The sequence below is a fragment of the Polistes canadensis genome, unplaced genomic scaffold (assembly GCF_001313835.1).
Source record: "Polistes canadensis isolate GaletaPanama2010 unplaced genomic scaffold, ASM131383v1 scaffold_204, whole genome shotgun sequence".
NCBI classification, from domain to species: Eukaryota; Metazoa; Arthropoda; class Insecta; order Hymenoptera; family Vespidae; genus Polistes; species Polistes canadensis.
In genome coordinates, this window is record NW_014569751.1 from 165,182 (window position 1) to 184,177 (window position 18,996).

The following is an 18,996-nucleotide window of genomic DNA, read 5'->3' on the forward strand; positions in this document are numbered from 1 at the left end:
TTACATATTTATATAATGAGTTTAACTTGAAAGGATTATTTATAACAAGTGAATTAAAAATTAATACGAAAATAATATAAAGAAAACACCTGCACTTTAAAATCGTACACGTTGAAACTTTTTTCGATGAATTAATAATTATTTAAAATACATCGAACATTCTAATGTATTTTATTAATATTTTCGATTGTTTAATACTAAAATACATATTTTTTTAACGTTTCTACTAGGTAATGATATTTTAATTCGAAAATTTGCATCTAAAAAAATATGAATACAATAGATAGATATGTCATTTTTAAACAAATATACTTTGTATTACTTTAATTGTTATTAAACTGATACTAAAAAACATTTAAATAACAGGAAAAACAAAGGATGACCATCTATTAATTGTTAGACATGAAAATCTCGGATTTTTTCTTCTGTTATATCAATGTGTACGATTTTATAATGTAGGTGTATTTCCTGTAAATTATTTTCGTATTTGTTGAATTCATTCCTTATAAATAATGCTTTCAAGTTAAACTCGTTAATTGATATTTAATTAAAATATACTAATGTATTTATTTTTAAATTTTCTTCATCCTAAATACATTATATCAATAGTTTTCAAGCAAAAGTCTAGTAAATGTAACGGTGTATGATTTTAAGGGACACTCACTGTATATTAATTGTCAGTAAATTTATTTAATACGGTTAAACAACTTCCGAAAGTTTTCAAGCCGTACTTCGATATTTTAACTACGAAATACACAAGCAGTTATCTTATCATTTTCAACATTTACAATGATATCATTTTAATTACATATTTTGGATGGTTTATGTGCAATAAAAGAAGTTTGCGCTCAAAAATTTCTCCTGGTAATACATCATCATAAAAGTTACATCATTTTCATTAGCGATTTTATAACATTACAGAATAAATAGCCCAACTATAAATTCCATTATCTTTTTCTTTTTGTACAACGTTCTTTAACTACTTTTTCTTTTAACGAATATATGCTTATAAATTATGACCGTAAATACGATCATAAAATATGAAAATATTTAACAGGGAAACTCAAGAACTTTGACTTTATACATTGCACCGAGTATTTGTTGAACAAATAAATAAAAAAAATTATTTCTATATATATGTATATATGCATATATATGTATATATATATATGTATATATATTTATAAATTTTACAAAAATGTAGAATATTTTCATACATTTAAAATTGTACAAGATAAAAGTACAATCAATGCACGAATTGTTTTGATTTAAATATCCTTACAGTATTATCAGCACCGCCTGATACTATAAACTTTGGATTGGACCAGTTACAACATAAAACCTTATCTTCATGTCCAGAAAGATCGAATAGGGGTGCTTTAGGACTGTAAACATATATATATTAATAATCATGATTTAATTTGTACTGCAATTAAAGAAATATCAATATTATAAGATAGATGTACCTTCTAGTATCCCAAAGTTTTACTTCGTTATCACATGCTCCTGAAAGGAATAAATGATGATCTACTGTTGACCAGCGAACAGTTTGTACCCATTGTGTATGTGAAGTAAACATAGCTTTTACAACTGCTCCTTCTGTAAAAATTCCATGAAAATAATAGTGACTAATAAATCATAAAATCAATTTTAGGTGATATAAACTTATTATTTAAAATTATATTTCTATGTAGTACAGAATTAGACTATTGAAAAGTTACATACCTGTTGATCTGGGATCATATAGTCTAACATGTTTATCAGCAGACGCCGTTATAACAGTCCGAGATAATTCTGAGTAATCAAGATCAAAAAAGCTTTTATTTCCCATTATTTCATGCTTCATTCCACCTAATTCAGAATCCCATATTTTCACAGTGTGATCCCACGATGACGTTATAAGTTCTGTTTTATCTGACCATGTAATACCACTGATAGCTTCCTTGTGGCCTTTCATTGTTCTTTTAGGTACCTATAATTAATAGTTACATTTTAATTACATTATATATATATATATATACTTAATATATAACATCAAGCTTCATTTTTATTATAATATATTACTTACTCTTGTTTTTCCATGGTCTGATTTTAATTTTTTTGCATTAGGTTCGCCATCTTCTGTTTCATCTTGTGAAGCTGATATATATTGACAAATAATTAATATATTCGATTGTGTTATAAATTATCCTAAAGAAATAATTAACACATTGACTGCCACATCGAATTTACATGATGCTTCCAGATGGTCACAACAAAATAATACAATAGATCATAATTAATTTTTCTCTCTAATACAATATATAATATTTTAATCATTTAAACATTTGAGACACTCCAATCACTGATAACCACCTGGTTTCATCGAAGAAACAAACTCTAGTTGCTAGTAACTGACATAGCAGTCAATTTGTTACATTAAATCTAATAAATTTTCTAACAATATATTTTTCTAGATTCATTTTCTTTTTGTTTTATCATTTCAGCTATCTTCAGTAATTATTTTCATCTCGTATTGAATAATATTATACAAAAGAAAAGTAAAGAAAATAATGCTTACAGGTAGACCAAATTTTCAGCATCGTATCCCATGATCCTGTTGCCATTAATGATTTATCATAATTCACACCAATTGCTTCTAATCCTCGTTCGTGTCCTTTGCATACATGGATACAATCTACAGAATTGGTTTTGATATTCCAATCCCATATTATTGCTGTCTGATCGTGTGATGCACTATACTTATAATAAAAAACATGTTATTATCGTATGCATATGTGAGCCATACATTTGCCAAATTGATTAATTCCACATAATAAAAAATTAAACAAAATTGATAAAGTAATATCTATTATCATATCATTTACTATTAATCGGTCATAAAAAATAGTCTTACTTAACAATGTTGTCTAATTATTAAACCTTTCGCTAATACAATTCTATATCATAGCATTCTGTATGCTAGTGTCGACTGATCAGAAATGGATTTTATCCATAGTGGTCATTTTTTGTCATAAGTGTCCCAAGGTGAAAGGGCTAAGGAATTTTATTTTAAATATAAAAAATTAAGTATTGATCACACACACACACACACAAGTGTTTCAATAATAAAAATTTGTTTAATTCTAAAAGTAGAGTTAATCGCTTTGGCCTACGAACAGCTCATATAACTTAGATTTTTCATAATTACTTTACCTAACAAATTTTCCATTTGTTTCATTCAAAGATACCCATGCTACGGCTTTGATAGCAGATGTATGTCCAGGTATCACAAGTTGATGTTTTGCTTTAGATGTCCATATGTGTAATGTGTTATCGTAACAACCTGTTAATATCCTATAAAAAAACAAATAATGAAATTAATGATATTTCATCTGATAAAAAGATCTATGAAATCTCACAAATAAATATTTTAATATTAACCATTTGTCGCATACAGCTACTGCAGAAACCCAATCATCATGAATAAGACAGTCCTGTGGCTCTGGTGGTTGATGTTTTTCAATATACTCTATATCTATTACTTGTTCAGTAGAAAGATCCTTTTCAGATATATGTTCAGATAATGTAGTACGTAAGAACTGTGATGAGATTAGGAAATCAAAATCTATCTCCTTATCCAATTGACGAGACTCTACAAATTATGTAAATTAATTTAAAAATAAATTTATATATATATATATATGTATTAATTCCTTCATTTATGTGTGAATTCATTTTAACAAACTGAGTTACCAGAACCCTCATGTTATCCCAATGTGTTATGTAAATACATACATTTTTGGATAACACAGTGTAATTAATTTCTTAATTGAGTAAAGTTATTTATCTTTCTTGGGGTAAGAGCTACATACATATTTGAGAACGTGGAACAGATTATTTTTTAAAATGATTTTTCATGGTTCCATTTACGCACTCTTTTCGTAGAACTAATTACTCACATAAATGAAGGAATTACTATATCTATTTAAAAATTATAAATGATATAAAAACATTGGATTAACCTTTTATGAGCTCATTTACAAGATTATTTAATTCATTTGTTGTAATAGATGTAAATACTGATAAAGGATAATCTGGAACAGCATATCTACAAGCAAATATGAATACAAAATCTTATTAATTATTATACTAAAATAAATAAGTAAACATATATATATACAAATATATATAAAACATAACCTCAAAATATGAATATATTTTAACAATAAAGAAAATTAAAACAACTTACTGTTGCTGTTTGGTAATTAATCTTATATTAATATTAGCCATTATAACCTCGTTAAAACCAAACTTCGGTTCTGGAAACGTGCGTTTTATAAAAGCCGATCTTTTCGTACATCCAAAGAATACAAAAGTACATAGAATATCACAAGTCCACTTTTCGCATAACCTGATCACCAGTGGGCGCTAGTATATACTTAACGCGATGACAATACAAACTATTAAAAAATACAGAATTCTTCTTGAAAGTATATGATATACTATGTAAAAGAATTGTAAATAATTATATTAAATTTTTAGTTTACAAACATGTGTGTGCCTTCAGAAATGCATATATACAATTATTTAAAAATGCAGTCATTTAAAAAACTCTAGTAAAAGTCACTCAAATAAGGTTGATGTTTATTCCAACGATGATCACCTGTAACAAAAAGCAAACAATGTTAATCATAAAATCAAGTGATAGAATAGCCTGACATATAAATCGTCTAATTCGCAGATGCACTTTTCAATTGAATTCTATATTTACTTTAGATCAAATCTTTATTTACCGTTGCAATGAAAATAAATTTAAACGCGTGATTTTACATTTATATAAAATATATAAAAATAAAGAAATTTATAATAATTAATACGTATTATTTTTGTTAGTAACTTAATATTTTGACTTTTCCTATTTCTTTAGGTTTTTATTCTATTAATACACGTAAGACAATATAGCCTAATTCTGTATCCGAAAAGCAAAAAGTAAATCAATTACTACCATATTTTTATTTCATCATATACTAAATTTATTTAATAATTATTAAATGTATAAACATATATACAATTATCCATAAGAACTTATAATTAGATTTAGAATTTGTAAGATACTTACAATAAGAAGAAGTTTTGTACAAATAATTTATATCATAAAAACAAACATAATAGAAGAAATATTAGGTTTATTTTTTTGTTTTACTACATATTATTAATTTTACAGGTGCACGAAGTGCATATTGTAGTTCTTTTTCACATGCTTGTGCAATAAGTTTAATACGTTCAGCATTTTTACCAATTATAATGGAAGTCTTTTTTTTACTAGAATTTTCTACTATAACAGAAGCAATTATTCCTCCTTCTGAAGATTTTTGCAAATATTCTAATGTCAAATGTGACAAGTAAGGAATTTCATTAGGTAGAAAGTCCAATAGTTTAGCACGTACTGTTTGTTTTACGATTGTTTCTATTGATTGATCTGTATAAGTTTCTTCGTTATATTGCCAATTTTTAGATTTTGCAGAATACATTAAATACTCCTGTAATAAATAATAGTGTTAAGTATAAAAGCATAATGAAAATTAATTAAATATTTAAAATATACATACTTTTAAATTATTTATACCATCAGAAGTTAGTGCAGATATTAAAAATACATCAGAGAAATTTGGCCAACAGTTTTTATTTGTTAATATTCTAATAACCTCCAATAGTGTATGTTTATCTTTTATTCTATCAATTTTATTTATAATTAGTATCGTAGGTATTTCAGATTGTAGAGATTTCAATAAATCAAGAATATTGCTATGTAACTTATTTCTAGTATGCCTGTTCGATACATCGTGTACAACTCCAATAATATCTGCTATGTTAGCGGAGGCCTTTGGGTCATCCTGAAAGCTGCTACTTAATTTATATCTATTTTGTTCATGTTTTGTTACAAGACCAGGAGTATCAACAAAAACAAGTTGCGTATTTTCTGATGAATATACTGCATCACATTTTGTTTGAGTTGTATGAACTTTTGACGAAGTAGGACATATCTGGAACATAATTTCTTACTATTAACTATGATGTTTTATAACATCTATGACTACATACTCTTAAACTTTACACTCATTTAGTGAATGAGACTCAACATTTTTTAATTACAAGGTTTAACTCTTTTTGGACAAACAACGCACATGTGTTCAATGTAAACAATACACTTCCAATACTATTTTGGAAAAATATAATACTAAAAATAATTATTTATATTAGTTTTCATCAATTAACTGTTTTCTTAAGTACAATTAAAATAAAACACTTAAAATAATGTGGAGTTATTTGGACCGCAAAGGGTTAACAATAATTACAAATACTTACAGATCTATTTACAAGGCTATTTATAAGGGTGCTTTTTCCAGCATTTGGTGCACCAATTATTGCAATTCTTAGAAATGAAGTATTTTCTCTTCGTATAGATGTAAAATTGGTTTCAGGTGTTAATATATGTTCTTCAGATTGGTTTTGTTGACAAAAAATAGCCTTTAAAGTAAACTGTCGTGTTAGACAGTATGTTTTTTGTATTATACGCTTTTGAATAATGCACAACATAATTGTATCATACGTTAAAAAACAATAATATCAATAAAAAATACCAATAAAATGGTAAAAATAAATACTGTTCCTTTCAATAAAGACAACAAATCTGTTATAATTTGTAGTGAGTTTAGTCACTTAAAGTTAGTTCTATAAAATTATGGGTTGGTTTCTATGTATTTTTATATTTCATATATTTTTACATCAAATATTTTACATTATGATCAAAGTTATAAAAAATAAATATATTTCACGTTAAATCTTTAATGAGAAATTATAATAAATTTCATATTCTATGATATATTCAATATATTATTTTAATTATTGTATCAATTCAAATTTCTATTGCGTATTCGCCATGTTCTTTTTATAACCTGACTTATTGTCATTTTAACACTCATGGGATCAACAAAGTATTATTATATTCACTCGCTAATAATAATATAAAAAGGCGGGATAGTGATATTTATCGTTTAATCATGGTAAAACAATTCGTATTGTTTAATTAATTATTATTTATTATATACATATGTTAAACTAATTCAATAATAATTTATTTCTAGTTACCATTATCGTTATTAAGAACTGCACAAAACCATCCTATGGTAATGCTATAACCTCTTCAAATAACAAATTTGTTATAAATGATATATTTTAATAAATATTATTATTCTTTTATAGTTAGTTGAATTAAAAAATGGAGAAACTTACAATGGCCATTTAGTTAGTTGTGATAATTGGATGAATATAAATCTTAGAGAAGTCATTTGTACATCTAGGGTAAGATGAATATTTTAAAATAACAATTATTTTTCTTTCATTATGTACAGGGTGTAACAATAATTTGCAACGTATTTAAGAATAAATTAAGATCACACTTGAAAGTTATATAATTTAGAAATTGAACATTTTAATACCAATATTAACATAACTTCTTTTTTTTCTCTGCATATAAGGAATCTATTTCTAACATTTTTTGTGTCATGTATATTTTTTACGTTATAATAAAAATATATATAATAAAACGTATATAATAGGATGGTGACAAATTTTGGAGAATGCCAGAATGTTATATTCGTGGAAGTACTATTAAATATCTCAGAATACCAGATGAAGTAATAGATATGGTTAAAGAAGATGTACAAATGAAATCAAGGGGACGTGGGGAAATGAAAGGAAGAGGACAAAATCAGAGAGGAAGAGGAGGTGGTAGAGGTATGATGATCTATTAAGTGAACATTTAATTATTTATATTCATAAATATAATATTAGACAAATATATTGGTTTAGGTACTTTTGGACGTGGTGGTAGAGGTTCAGCTCCATTGGGTCGGGGAAGTGGTAATCAGGGGGGAAATAAAGCTCAAAATAAACCACGTATTAAATAATAATGAGTTTCTTTTCTCTTACAATTGATTTTTATTTGAGCCATTCGTAGGTCAAAACGATTAATTTCACTTGTAGAATTTCATTATATTTTAATAACAAAGAATTTAATTGATGCTTAATTTTTCATATTTCAAATTTATTTTTATTAATAATGAGTTTAAGGAAAAACCTTTTGTACCGCTATTAAATAATAAATGATATAACGATGTATATAACTTCATAAATTTTCTCTGCTTTTTGTTGTTTCATGAAATTAATCGATTTGACAAATGAGCTGCTTATTTATCATGTTAGATTTTATTACAACTCAGAAAACAACCAAAAATATATTGTAGAAACTGTTATTTCCTCTTTTTAATATTAATTCTAAATATTTATATGCTTTTATGCGATATAAGCTGTTTACAAATGAAAACGATTAAACTTCACTACTAGAAGTTTGGGAAAGTTTTATTAATAAAAAATTAATTCTTTGTATTTAAATATTATATTCTCAAATATGGACAAAATATGAAGTACAAGCGTAATAGAAGAGCAATATCCTCTTTAAAACTGAACGTTTATCTGTTTAACCACTAGTTTCTTGGGAAAATGAAACATAGAGTATATAAACAAGCCTTAAATTTGTTTAATTTTTCAAACTCGATTTTCTCGCAATTGTCTGCATGACACAATTACAAATTACACTTGTTAAGAAGTCTAGATATAGTTTACACAAGCGATGAAAATGAATTGAATCGGTAATAGGAAATTGAAGTATTCCCCTAGTAAGTTATAAAGGAAAAATCAAATTTAAATATCAATGAAATGATATATATGCATTAGTTGCTTTATTATATTTGTTTTTTTTTTTAATAATTTGATAATTCAGAAAGTGGCAAGTCTATTTGTAACTAAAAAACACTATTTACTTTTTTTTAATAATTTTATTCATTATTATTACATATCAATATTTTATATAAGTTCGTATTTTAAAAAATATTACACGAATTTATTCACGTTTAACAATATTTTTCAAATAAATTAAATGCAAATCTTTAAATATCTCAATCTATGAATAAACGAATTCATACCACTTTTAAATATAATGGTTCATATATAATTTGTACTTTTTCTGTTTTGGGAAGTAAATCTCAATTTTGTAATTGAATGGTTTATATACTAATAGTACTAACACGGTTATAAATTGCAATAATATTATTAGCTTAAATATTTATAAAATTTATTAATTATTACAATCTTCTTTTTTTCACAAAACGTTTAAAATATGTTTTCTTCGTTAATTGACAGGCAAGTTTAATATAATAAAACTGAAGCCTTTTAAAAAAGAAAACAAATTTATTTGTATCATTTACATCTATTAGAGTGATTAAATTTACGTGATTATTATAGCTACTATACATAATATTTAATATTTAAACGTAGAATAGAATTACGATGATATTTACCCCAACATTTGGATATTTTATTGTGTGATTTAAAAAAAAAACATTTATGATAGTGTAATTATACACTTATACGTATAGTATATCAAACTTTTGGTTTATCAAGAAAAATAAATTGTGTATTATAAATAAATCTTGAGTGCACAATGATCCAGATACATTGCAAAAAGTATATATATACTTTTATCCCTGTTTAGTCTACTCATTTGAGTAATTGTTCTTGATTCTACAGTAATAGTAAGAAGTTTTACTATATGAAATCTAAATAGAAAATTACAATCAAACATCATTATAAGATCTCATTCTTAAAATAAATATCTAACTTATTGATTATAATAACACATACCTAATAAAGCTTAAACTTGATTTGCATCGAGATCTAATTTATCGTCCTTCAACTGTAATATTAACACAATTACATTAATATAAATGTATATATAATACATATTTTTACGATTTATAGATATCTAGAAAAATGTGTAGATATATTCATGAAACTTACTATATGATGCAAGATCTATTTCATCTGGCAATTCTGTAATGTTTACGTCAAATCTTTCCTGTACGTCATTTAATATTTTGGCATCATTTTCATCGCTTACTAACGTGATGGCAAGACCCTATAAAAAGTAATGAAATAAGTTATTATATTATAATATTATAAAACAAATCGATAAATTTAAAGTATAAACACAAATAAATATATGTATTTTACCTTTGTACCAAAACGTCCTGCTCGCGCTACTCTGTGAAGGTACGTATCAGAATCTTCGGGCATGTCGTAATTAAATACGATATTAACACGTTCAATATCCATCCCTCGTCCAAATAAATTAGTAGCTACTAAAATTCGCTAAAGAGAACAATTTTTCTTATTATATAAAGAATATCTCACGATATAGCCCATATTAAATATGATTAAATAACATACTTTTTGAAAATCTTTGAATTGTTGGTATCTTGATAAACGTTCTTCTTGGGTCATTCCTCTATGAATTCCAATTGCAGGAAAATTTTGTTCTGTTAGTAGTTGTGCCAGAGCCATGCATCTTTGTACTGATTTAACGAATATTACAACCTATAAAGTAATTAAATATTAATTGATTTCGTACATAAAAAATAATTTGCACATATGCAGAATATTATTTTCATAGACAAACCTGATTGAATTCAAGTACATCTAATAATTCGAAAAGCTTCTTGTTTTTCTCGTTTTCTTTAAGTTTCACGTAATGTTGTTGGAGGCCGTGTAATGTTAGCTTTGCTTCGTCATCAACATAGACTTCCATGGGCTGCGCAAAGAATGGTTTTGTAAATTAATTTTATCCCATTTTAATGATTAAAATGCCTGAATTAATTTCAGACTCTATAACGATTAATTTTTTAACATTATCATCAAATTGTTTCTTCTTTTATTTTTCTTTAATTATTTCATACCTTTATTTTGAAAAATTAAAACAAAATATAAGGAGTAGTAATTGGTTTGTTAACGAAAACAAAAAAATTTATAAAGAAAATAAATAAAAGACAGAGAAGGTAACACAATTTGTTTCTATGCATTTAGAATGTTTGAAATACGAAACAAAACCTGTTTATCAAATATTAAATGAACGATCGGATAAATGTTTTCTTAAAACAAAATTCTATGAAGCACAAGTAGATATATAGTGTAAGTGGAATTTTCTTTTCCCTCAATGGAAAAGTTTGTTTTCTTCCTATCATTATTTAGAAAAAAAAGACACAGCACATGAAAGCCTCATGAGACTTCCATTTTTTTAGTTCCAAGATCTGCACACTTCGTTGTTCAGATTATGCATATTGGTTACATACGGTTCGGCGACTTCCACCTCTGGGTAGTGCCAACAATGAAAACTCAGCAAGCAGTCACCCCAAGAGAACTAAGATGGCGCACCCATGAATGTGTTCAGCCATATCCGCTGGCCACTCGATGCCAAACCTCTTCTGCCAAATTTCTGGTACATTGAAAAGATGCCCAGAATTGGCCTTGATTATTTGATTGTGAGCATGTTCATATATCATAAAGCCCAAAGCCTTCGATATTTTCTAACATCGCGACTTATACAAGGAGTTATGTTCACAGTCGTGAAATAAAGAGTATGCTCATAAATCATGATATACGAGATTTCTCTGACTTCTCATCACGGTCAATGATTGACACTTCCATTGTAGATAGTTTTGTTAGTCCTATCAATCGATCGTATTCCGATATAACCCCAGAATATGAGATTAAACGCGTACAGAACTTCATCCTCTCGCGAGACAAGACAAATTATTTTTTTAATAATGATTATATGACCACGAATATATTATATGCTACGCAATAGTTGTTTGTTCCTAACTAAACCCCATTCCCACAAATCCTCTTGCATCTTCTTTCTTGCGTTCTTCTCTCTTCAGGTTGTCTTGATGTCTTCTTCACCCCCCACCCAATTTTTATTTATGTATTTCGTTTTTAATTATTTTCAATGCAGCTCTAATATTTGTAAGAAACTTTCACCCTCCCTAGCGATCCACCCTTATTTGATGCTGAGTATCTCCCTTCACCCATCCTATTATTCCCTATTGTTTTCCTCTGACTTTTATAGACAAAAAATATCTTATAGAACAATAATTTGAATGCGTAGCATAAAGTTAAAGAATTTTTAAATGACATCAGAACTAAACCGGGCTTTTTTTTTTAAAGTGCTTTTGAGCTGTCTTGATCGACTTAAGAGGGAAGTACGAAAAGGGTTCTACCCTTTAAAATATGTAGACATTGTTGAGCAGGAAACAACAGAACATTGGAGCGTGAAGTTGTTACGCTCATATTGTAGATTATGAGTGTACTGATGTCAAGAGATATCGAGGGGCTTTTTCAATACTGAATTCTGTATCATTTCTTCCGATTGATGTTTAACTAGCCTAACCCGCGGGTGCGCCTTCAACGATATTTGTAACACAGTTTGATCTTTGTCCTGGGTGTGAATATAAGGCCAACGAAGTAGAAGCAATTGAAGATCGAAGTGAAGAGGAAGGTGTAATTACATCTTGCATAAATTTCTTGCAGACAGGACGGATGTCTTTGGATAGCGTAGCGCTGAACATCATGACTTGTTTACCATGTGGTGTGCTCCTGAATATCTCCTGTACATCTCTGCGCATATCTATAATTAAAAACAAGACAAAAGTTATTCATATAACTAAGCATGAGAACAAGAAGAGCAAAAATAATCAAACGTTTTTTTAATTTACCTAACAATTCCAACATTTTGTCACATTCATCAAGTATGAAGTGTTTCAAATGTTTAAGGTTTAACTTTTTATTCCGAACAAGGGCAAGAATACGACCTGGTGTGCCTACTACAATATGTGGGCAAGTATTCTTTAAAACTTCTTCATCTTTTTGAATTGGTAATCCTCCAAAGAACACTGCTACCTATTTTTAAAAATTGAAAATGCATTATTGTATTCTATGGACAAAAAATTAATTTAATCTAAGATTGTGATTATTTATGAAGTTACAAAATATAATTTCAAAGAATCTTCATCAGTAGTGGGTAGTGGTGAGAAATAGTGTCATCATTATTACTAAGATGTGCTTTACATCATTTGAAGATCCTTCATTTAGAAATTAAATATTCAATTTTTTATGAGATGAGTGGCAAAACATGATTGTTTTTTTTTTTTAAATATTATTAATTAACAAAATACTTTCTAACATACCTTTACATAAGGCATATATTTGCTGAACCTCTCATATTCCTTGCTAATTTGGAAAGCAAGTTCTCTTGTATGGCACATTACTAAGACATAGACTTGGTTCTCTGTTAATTCTAATTGTTGTAATGTGGCTAATACAAATACAGCAGTTTTTCCCATACCAGATTTTGCTTGACATAGAATATCCATACCGAGTACAGCTTGAGGAATACATTCATGTTGTACTGTAAAAACATTTATAGTTTACAAATGCGTTCAATCGTATAATAATGAACAAAAAAAATTCTACATTGTATCAGATATGATAAATCATTCATTACATTAATCTGTTGTCCCTATCAAATATCATCACATTATATTGTCAAATAATTAAATTGTATTGGATTTTCCGGAAAGTTTGTGCCAATTTTCAATAGATAGCAACTGAGCATGTCTGAATTTATTAGAATTGTTTAAAAAAAAAAATGAATTAACTAAATCTTACATATTAATGATAACAGATACATAAAAGTTTTGCTATTGAATATTCTGAAAAATCAATACGAATTTTCCGGTGACTTAATAAGAGAAAACATCCATTAACATTTAAACAATGTTACTCATGTAAAATGTATTAACTACCTTCAGAAGGATGTTCAAATCCACAATCAACAATAGCTCTTAATATTTCTGGTTTAAGAAGAAAATCTCTGAAACCACTGCTGTGAATAGACACATATGTGCCTTTAACTTCTTTCTTGGCTGGAACATCTCCACTTCCATCAACTACTTGCTCAGTTTGTTCCTCATCTTCATAATCCAAAAGATCGTCATTATCAGCCATATTAAAATGCTAAAACCTAAAGATAATGATAAAATTATTTTATCTTAATGCAATTGATATCATCGAAAATATTAGAGTTTATGAGTTTAGATAAAATATTTAAAAATTGAATTTCCTCAAAATTTATTTTGAGCTAATGTAATATTCATTAATAAGTATCAAAATGTTTAGGATATTATAAATAAAAAAATATTTAATATTAAATAAATATATATATAGATATAATAATAATAATAATAATAATAATAATAATTATATATATATATATGTAGTGATAGAGAGAGAGTATTAACGATTTTCAATGGAATTGTACACGTAACGGCAACCGCCATCTTGTTAATATAAAACATTTTTGTTCAGTTAAAGTAAAAAAAATAAACTAATCATCGCGTTAGAAATAAATTGATTGTACGCTTTTAATAAAAACGAAAGTTTTGCTATACGTAAAAAGTGAAATAAAATGAAATGAAACAAAAGTGGACTGGTTGTTTTAGCACGCGTTCTTTGTGGCGTCGTTTGCCTCGCGGTAGAATTTACGATGTTAGTTTTCTTCATATAATAGAACTACATAAAATAAATGATTGCTTTCAAATAAAAGCTCAAATATATTATTTCATGAATTGATCTAATTTACATAGCGATTGCCTTTTATTTGTTTAAATTATTTGGATTACGTTTAACTGACTTACCTCACAACTAGAGTTAACGGTTCAAACGTCGATTTTGCAATGCCTGAAAGTAGGAAGACCAAATCTTGTAGAAAGGTTTTTATTGTTTGCTCGTTGTTTATATGAGCGCTAGTGTTGCATCGTCAATGCACTCTGTTGAGCATTTATTGCATTAATCTGAACAATAGCATCAATTAAATTTGAAGATTGAATATAAATATATTTATAGTTGATATTTTTTAAATTTTATATCGATATGTTTCTTACAGATGTATTTTTACTTTTTATTTTGTCTATTTCCAAATTATTTATATTTTTTCATTTTAAAAACAGGGTTTTCATACGTAGCAAACTTCATGTTGCTTGCGATATTATTATATGAGAATTATTTTTGATTTCGTATTTCTTTATTGCGTAACATGGATACGTGTTTTCTAATTTTACAATTAATAGATATATTGATCAAAATAAATCAGATACTTATATATTGTCAGAATATACAAATTCATGAATTTGAATGCTGCTACTGTTATAATTATTAAATATTTATTGTAATAATAATATAGAAAATGAAATATTTCACAAATTAGATCTAATTGTGATATCTAACATAAGAATATTTATTTTTGTTACTTTTATGCATGTGCGTTATTTTATTGTATAATATATAATTACTTTTATAAAACAATCACATAGATAGTTATAATTACTTATCAATGAAAATTTGTAAAAAGGAGACAGGAGTAGTAGTCATATTGTTTAAATATGGTAAAGTTTATTTAATAACATCACAGATACAATAATTATGTACACAATCGTCGAAGAAAAATGTCAGCATTTTAACCGAACACTTTCAGCTATCCCATTTTCAATTTAAGCACTGAAGTACTAAGTTCCAAATAAAGGTGCTTCACAGGGGCGGATACTTGTCGGTTTCGAAAAGGGAATTTCAATTTTCGAAATCGTAATATATTCTAAAATCACCACTTCACCCATTCATTTATACGTAAATTAAACTTGGCTAATTACATTTATGTAGTTAGCATTCGTTTATCATTTTTCAGTTTATTATAGATTGTCTTCAGAAGAAGACAATTTATCAAAGACATAAAGTTTCAATTGGGCATCATGTCTCTGTGAAGATGCAACACATTCTGGTTTTACCATCTGTGAGGCACATGGAGGATCTATAGTACGGGGCAATAGGGTACGATTGAGCTCTGGCATGGAGGCAGTTGGATCCTTTAGAGGCAATGACATTTCTCTTAAAGAATCTGTAGGTGAAGGAGGAAGCACCACTTTCTCCGGAGCATTTTGAATAAATATCACTCTATGCAGTAAAGAAAATAAATGTCTTAGCGACATATATATTGATCTTGACATTAATAAACATTAAAGTAAATCATTTACGGATAAAATATTAATAAAATGTACCTGTTAAATGCTCGCCACTTTCTGCATAATGTAATATATGTCCTGAATTGAATATACATAAAAACTATACCTCCAGTAGAACCTATTACAACAACAATTAGTTTAGTCCAAAAAGACCAGTCTAGAAATCCACGTCGAGCTTCCTCCACCGAACGTTCGACAAGTACGTATAAGGACCAAGCTACACAAAGTGCAGCTAATCCGTGGAAAATCACTGTTAACCATAATTTACGCACCTCCAAAGCAGACATTTCTAATTTTTCCCACTAAAGAAAAAAGAAATTATAAATCAAATCAAATAATCACATGTTGATAATTATATTAATTATTTAATGATAGATTAAATTTATTATTGCTACAACAATATATCAATGTTTAAGGTTGTTACCTCATAAAATGGTTTTGTTTTAGCATGCATGACAAACGTGAATTTGCATAATTCACAAGCACGAGTATCTGATGCTTTTATCCATTGTTGTAGACATGCTTGGTGTACGTAACGTAAGCTACCACTGCAATAACATGGTGCTAACAATGGAGCACCTTCTTCACCCTCGCAATGGCAGATTCTAAATAAAAATTAATATATCAATAAAAAGATAGTAGATACATATACGTATTATTAATTTTTAAATGCGACGGCGTATAAATAGAAAGAAAAATTAATTCTAATGTAATATACCTACCGACAAATATCATGATTGCTTGAAGATAATGTGCTTACAGATGAATGACAATGCTCTGGTATAATTGTGACAACAGTGGCATATGCTGATTCCTAAAAGAAAAATAATACATATAGTACAAATTAGAATTTTTATTTTATGTAAATTTTAATGTCAAAACACACACACACACGCAATTGATGCTTAAGTTTTTATAATTAAAATAAATTTCCATAATAATTAATCTTAACAACACATCAATCAAAAATAAATGATAGGACAATGTATATTACGTTATAAATTTTGTCCACATTTTGTTACATGGAGTTAATCGATTTGGCAAATGAGTGGTTTATATATACATACTTTTTATTATTATTATTTATATTTTTAATGAAAATTAACATACTCGTGGAGTCCATTCTGGTAGTCCTTCTCCTCCAGCAGGACTATTATTTGTGGAAGGACCAAGAGATAAAGGTGGTTGCCAGTCAGGCGGATTAACATTGATCTGATGAATAGGCATCACTATCCAATCTCAATATGTTGTGATCAGTGAAAAAAGACTTTTATCTGATACATCTTTTTGAATGTTGTTTTGCACTCTTTGTGTAATGTCATGATGAAATATATTCCGAGAAATGAATGGTATTAAACAACACTGTTTGTATCTTTATGTTGTATTTAATTGGAATATATGGAAACCAACCTAGAATCATATTTTTGATTTTTAGTATTGTCACTTATAAATAATTTACAAAAATAATCTTTAGATTTTAATTAAATAATGAACAAGAATTAAATAAATGTGTTGCATTTCATGTTATTATTCACTTAAGAGAAATCTTCTTTGACATGAAATTAAAATATAATAGAAAAATGTATTATTATATATCATTTGTTTATGTAATGTACAAATCAGCCATATAAACTACTATTTTACGAGATATAATTAATATGTTCGTAACGCATTCAATAACAATCGCGATACACCGATAGCTATCATAATTTGTTCTTTATTTTATTAGTATCACAATATTTAAGTAAACTAATATGTTGAGCGAATTTCGATAATATTATCAAGAGAGTAAATCCGATGTTTTTGTAAAGATAATACTGCAAAGAGGTACTTGTTATATGCAATATCATAGCAAAAAGAAAACACAGCACTGGCGTCACATACATCTTTTCATTCCTTTGTCAATCGTTATGAAAACAGTTATTTTTTAATATGTATATATGTGTATAAATATATACACATATATATAAAATGGTAGAATGAAAAGTCGAATTTCCAAATCAACTAAACTTTTCTCTGTTACATATGTTACTACGAATGGACGGGCCGATGATTTTTGTTATGGTTAAATGTCGGCAAAGATGAAGATGGACTCGAGCGATTTTGACACTTCGTTCCAAGTCAATGACACGGCGTAGTGAGTACTGTATATACTTGATTTCGATGCAGTGGATTAATTAGCGTTCTTTAGTTTAAATTCCTTTATACGAAATTATTTGTTTATTTACATGAATATTTATCACCGTTCACTTTTTGAACGCACTTCTCGAACCGCGTCAATGTTTAACATAAAACCGAATACCGACTGCATGGCAAATTCCTAGTTTTTCTCTTTGACAAAGTTTATACTTCATTTTTATCATGCGCTGTCATAACACTGAAGTAGGCGTGGCTTAAATAGAATTAACCAATCCATTTTCTCGAGTGCACATCGAATGTTGAATACTCCAATCAATGGTTTACATTTCGGACGTAGAGATTGTTACGCGCGAAATACAAATTTCAACACAATCTATTGAATTTGTGAAACTTTTTAAATCTTAAACGATTAACTCTATATTTACAATATTTTCTCTTTTGCTTCGTTGCTCTACATAAAATGCAATTGACATACATTGGACAACTACAGTAGCCGTACACGAGATCCCATATACATACAATATCTATAGTATTGGCATATATGCATATCCATGTTTTCGAATATGTCAATTGCATTTTACGTAAAGTAATTAGATGTCTGTTATAGTAAAAGTATTAAAATATATTTCCTTAATAATGAGCTTATAACATCAATAAAATTTTGTACGACTAATGAATAATAAGTGATATAATAAATAAGTGGCTTATATATGAACTATAATTTACGTAAGTTATAAATAAAAATATATTCATTAAATTTTCTTTTGAAATCGTATTGTGATCTTATAAAAAAGTAAGTATAAGACGATAACTATAATTATTTTATATTCATCAAATGAAAAAAAACCAG

General features: G+C 27.4%; 5 protein-coding genes across 10 annotated transcripts; 1 reads left to right on the forward strand and 4 right to left on the reverse strand.

Annotated features, from left to right (window-relative positions):
* Nucleotides 1-722: 722 nt before the first annotated feature.
* Nucleotides 723-4,390, reverse strand: LOC106789807 (ribosome biogenesis protein WDR12 homolog). Its single transcript, XM_014754308.1, has 9 exons — nucleotides 4,232-4,390; nucleotides 4,005-4,090; nucleotides 3,424-3,634; nucleotides 3,196-3,336; nucleotides 2,561-2,736; nucleotides 2,069-2,139; nucleotides 1,726-1,972; nucleotides 1,467-1,599; nucleotides 723-1,385 (listed from the first exon to the last, which is right to left on the reverse strand). The coding sequence occupies exons 1-9, from the start codon at nucleotides 4,270-4,272 to the stop codon at nucleotides 1,247-1,249; spliced, it is 1,245 nt and encodes a 414-aa protein (XP_014609794.1). The 5' UTR covers nucleotides 4,273-4,390; the 3' UTR covers nucleotides 723-1,246.
* LOC106789808 (GTPase Era, mitochondrial) lies at nucleotides 4,378-6,726 on the reverse strand. 3 transcript variants are annotated; one of them, XR_001382034.1, is made up of 5 exons: nucleotides 6,349-6,726; nucleotides 5,592-6,026; nucleotides 5,279-5,522; nucleotides 4,534-4,645; nucleotides 4,378-4,442 (listed from the first exon to the last, which is right to left on the reverse strand). XR_001382034.1 is itself a non-coding variant. In XM_014754310.1 (4 exons), exons 1-4 carry the CDS (start codon nucleotides 6,577-6,579, stop codon nucleotides 4,596-4,598), a joined length of 960 nt encoding a protein of 319 aa, XP_014609796.1. In that variant the 5' UTR covers nucleotides 6,580-6,726; the 3' UTR covers nucleotides 4,487-4,595. The 3 variants fall into 3 exon arrangements, 2 of the variants coding, with proteins under 2 accessions (XP_014609796.1, XP_014609795.1); XM_014754310.1 differs by lacking the exon at nucleotides 4,378-4,442 and having other exon boundaries at nucleotides 4,487-4,645; XM_014754309.1 differs by lacking the exons at nucleotides 4,378-4,442; nucleotides 4,534-4,645 and having other exon boundaries at nucleotides 5,027-5,522.
* A 200-nt stretch (nucleotides 6,727-6,926) lies between these two features.
* LOC106789802 (U6 snRNA-associated Sm-like protein LSm4) lies at nucleotides 6,927-7,955 on the forward strand. The gene is made up of 5 exons (XM_014754299.1): nucleotides 6,927-7,046; nucleotides 7,128-7,169; nucleotides 7,246-7,344; nucleotides 7,602-7,779; nucleotides 7,855-7,955. Exons 1-5 carry the CDS (start codon nucleotides 7,044-7,046, stop codon nucleotides 7,950-7,952), a joined length of 420 nt encoding a protein of 139 aa, XP_014609785.1. The 5' UTR covers nucleotides 6,927-7,043; the 3' UTR covers nucleotides 7,953-7,955.
* A 1,316-nt stretch (nucleotides 7,956-9,271) lies between these two features.
* On the reverse strand, nucleotides 9,272-14,720 carry LOC106789801 (ATP-dependent RNA helicase WM6). Of its 2 annotated transcripts, XM_014754297.1 has the most exons (11): nucleotides 14,631-14,720; nucleotides 13,740-13,957; nucleotides 13,122-13,342; nucleotides 12,651-12,834; nucleotides 12,444-12,562; nucleotides 10,559-10,690; nucleotides 10,330-10,476; nucleotides 10,114-10,251; nucleotides 9,901-10,018; nucleotides 9,745-9,796; nucleotides 9,272-9,659 (listed from the first exon to the last, which is right to left on the reverse strand). In XM_014754297.1, exons 2-10 carry the CDS (start codon nucleotides 13,939-13,941, stop codon nucleotides 9,783-9,785), a joined length of 1,275 nt encoding a protein of 424 aa, XP_014609783.1. In that variant the 5' UTR covers nucleotides 13,942-13,957; nucleotides 14,631-14,720; the 3' UTR covers nucleotides 9,272-9,659; nucleotides 9,745-9,782. The 2 variants fall into 2 exon arrangements, with proteins under 2 accessions (XP_014609783.1, XP_014609782.1); XM_014754296.1 differs by lacking the exon at nucleotides 9,272-9,659 and having other exon boundaries at nucleotides 13,740-13,956; nucleotides 14,631-14,697.
* A 650-nt stretch (nucleotides 14,721-15,370) lies between these two features.
* On the reverse strand, nucleotides 15,371-18,721 carry LOC106789805 (E3 ubiquitin-protein ligase MARCH8). 3 transcript variants are annotated; one of them, XM_014754305.1, is made up of 6 exons: nucleotides 18,236-18,721; nucleotides 17,118-17,417; nucleotides 16,730-16,821; nucleotides 16,432-16,612; nucleotides 16,044-16,309; nucleotides 15,371-15,939 (listed from the first exon to the last, which is right to left on the reverse strand). In XM_014754305.1, exons 2-6 carry the CDS (start codon nucleotides 17,232-17,234, stop codon nucleotides 15,678-15,680), a joined length of 918 nt encoding a protein of 305 aa, XP_014609791.1. In that variant the 5' UTR covers nucleotides 17,235-17,417; nucleotides 18,236-18,721; the 3' UTR covers nucleotides 15,371-15,677. The 3 variants fall into 3 exon arrangements, with proteins under 3 accessions (XP_014609791.1, XP_014609790.1, XP_014609789.1); XM_014754304.1 differs by having other exon boundaries at nucleotides 18,018-18,721; XM_014754303.1 differs by having other exon boundaries at nucleotides 17,892-18,721.
* Nucleotides 18,722-18,996: the final 275 nt, after the last annotated feature.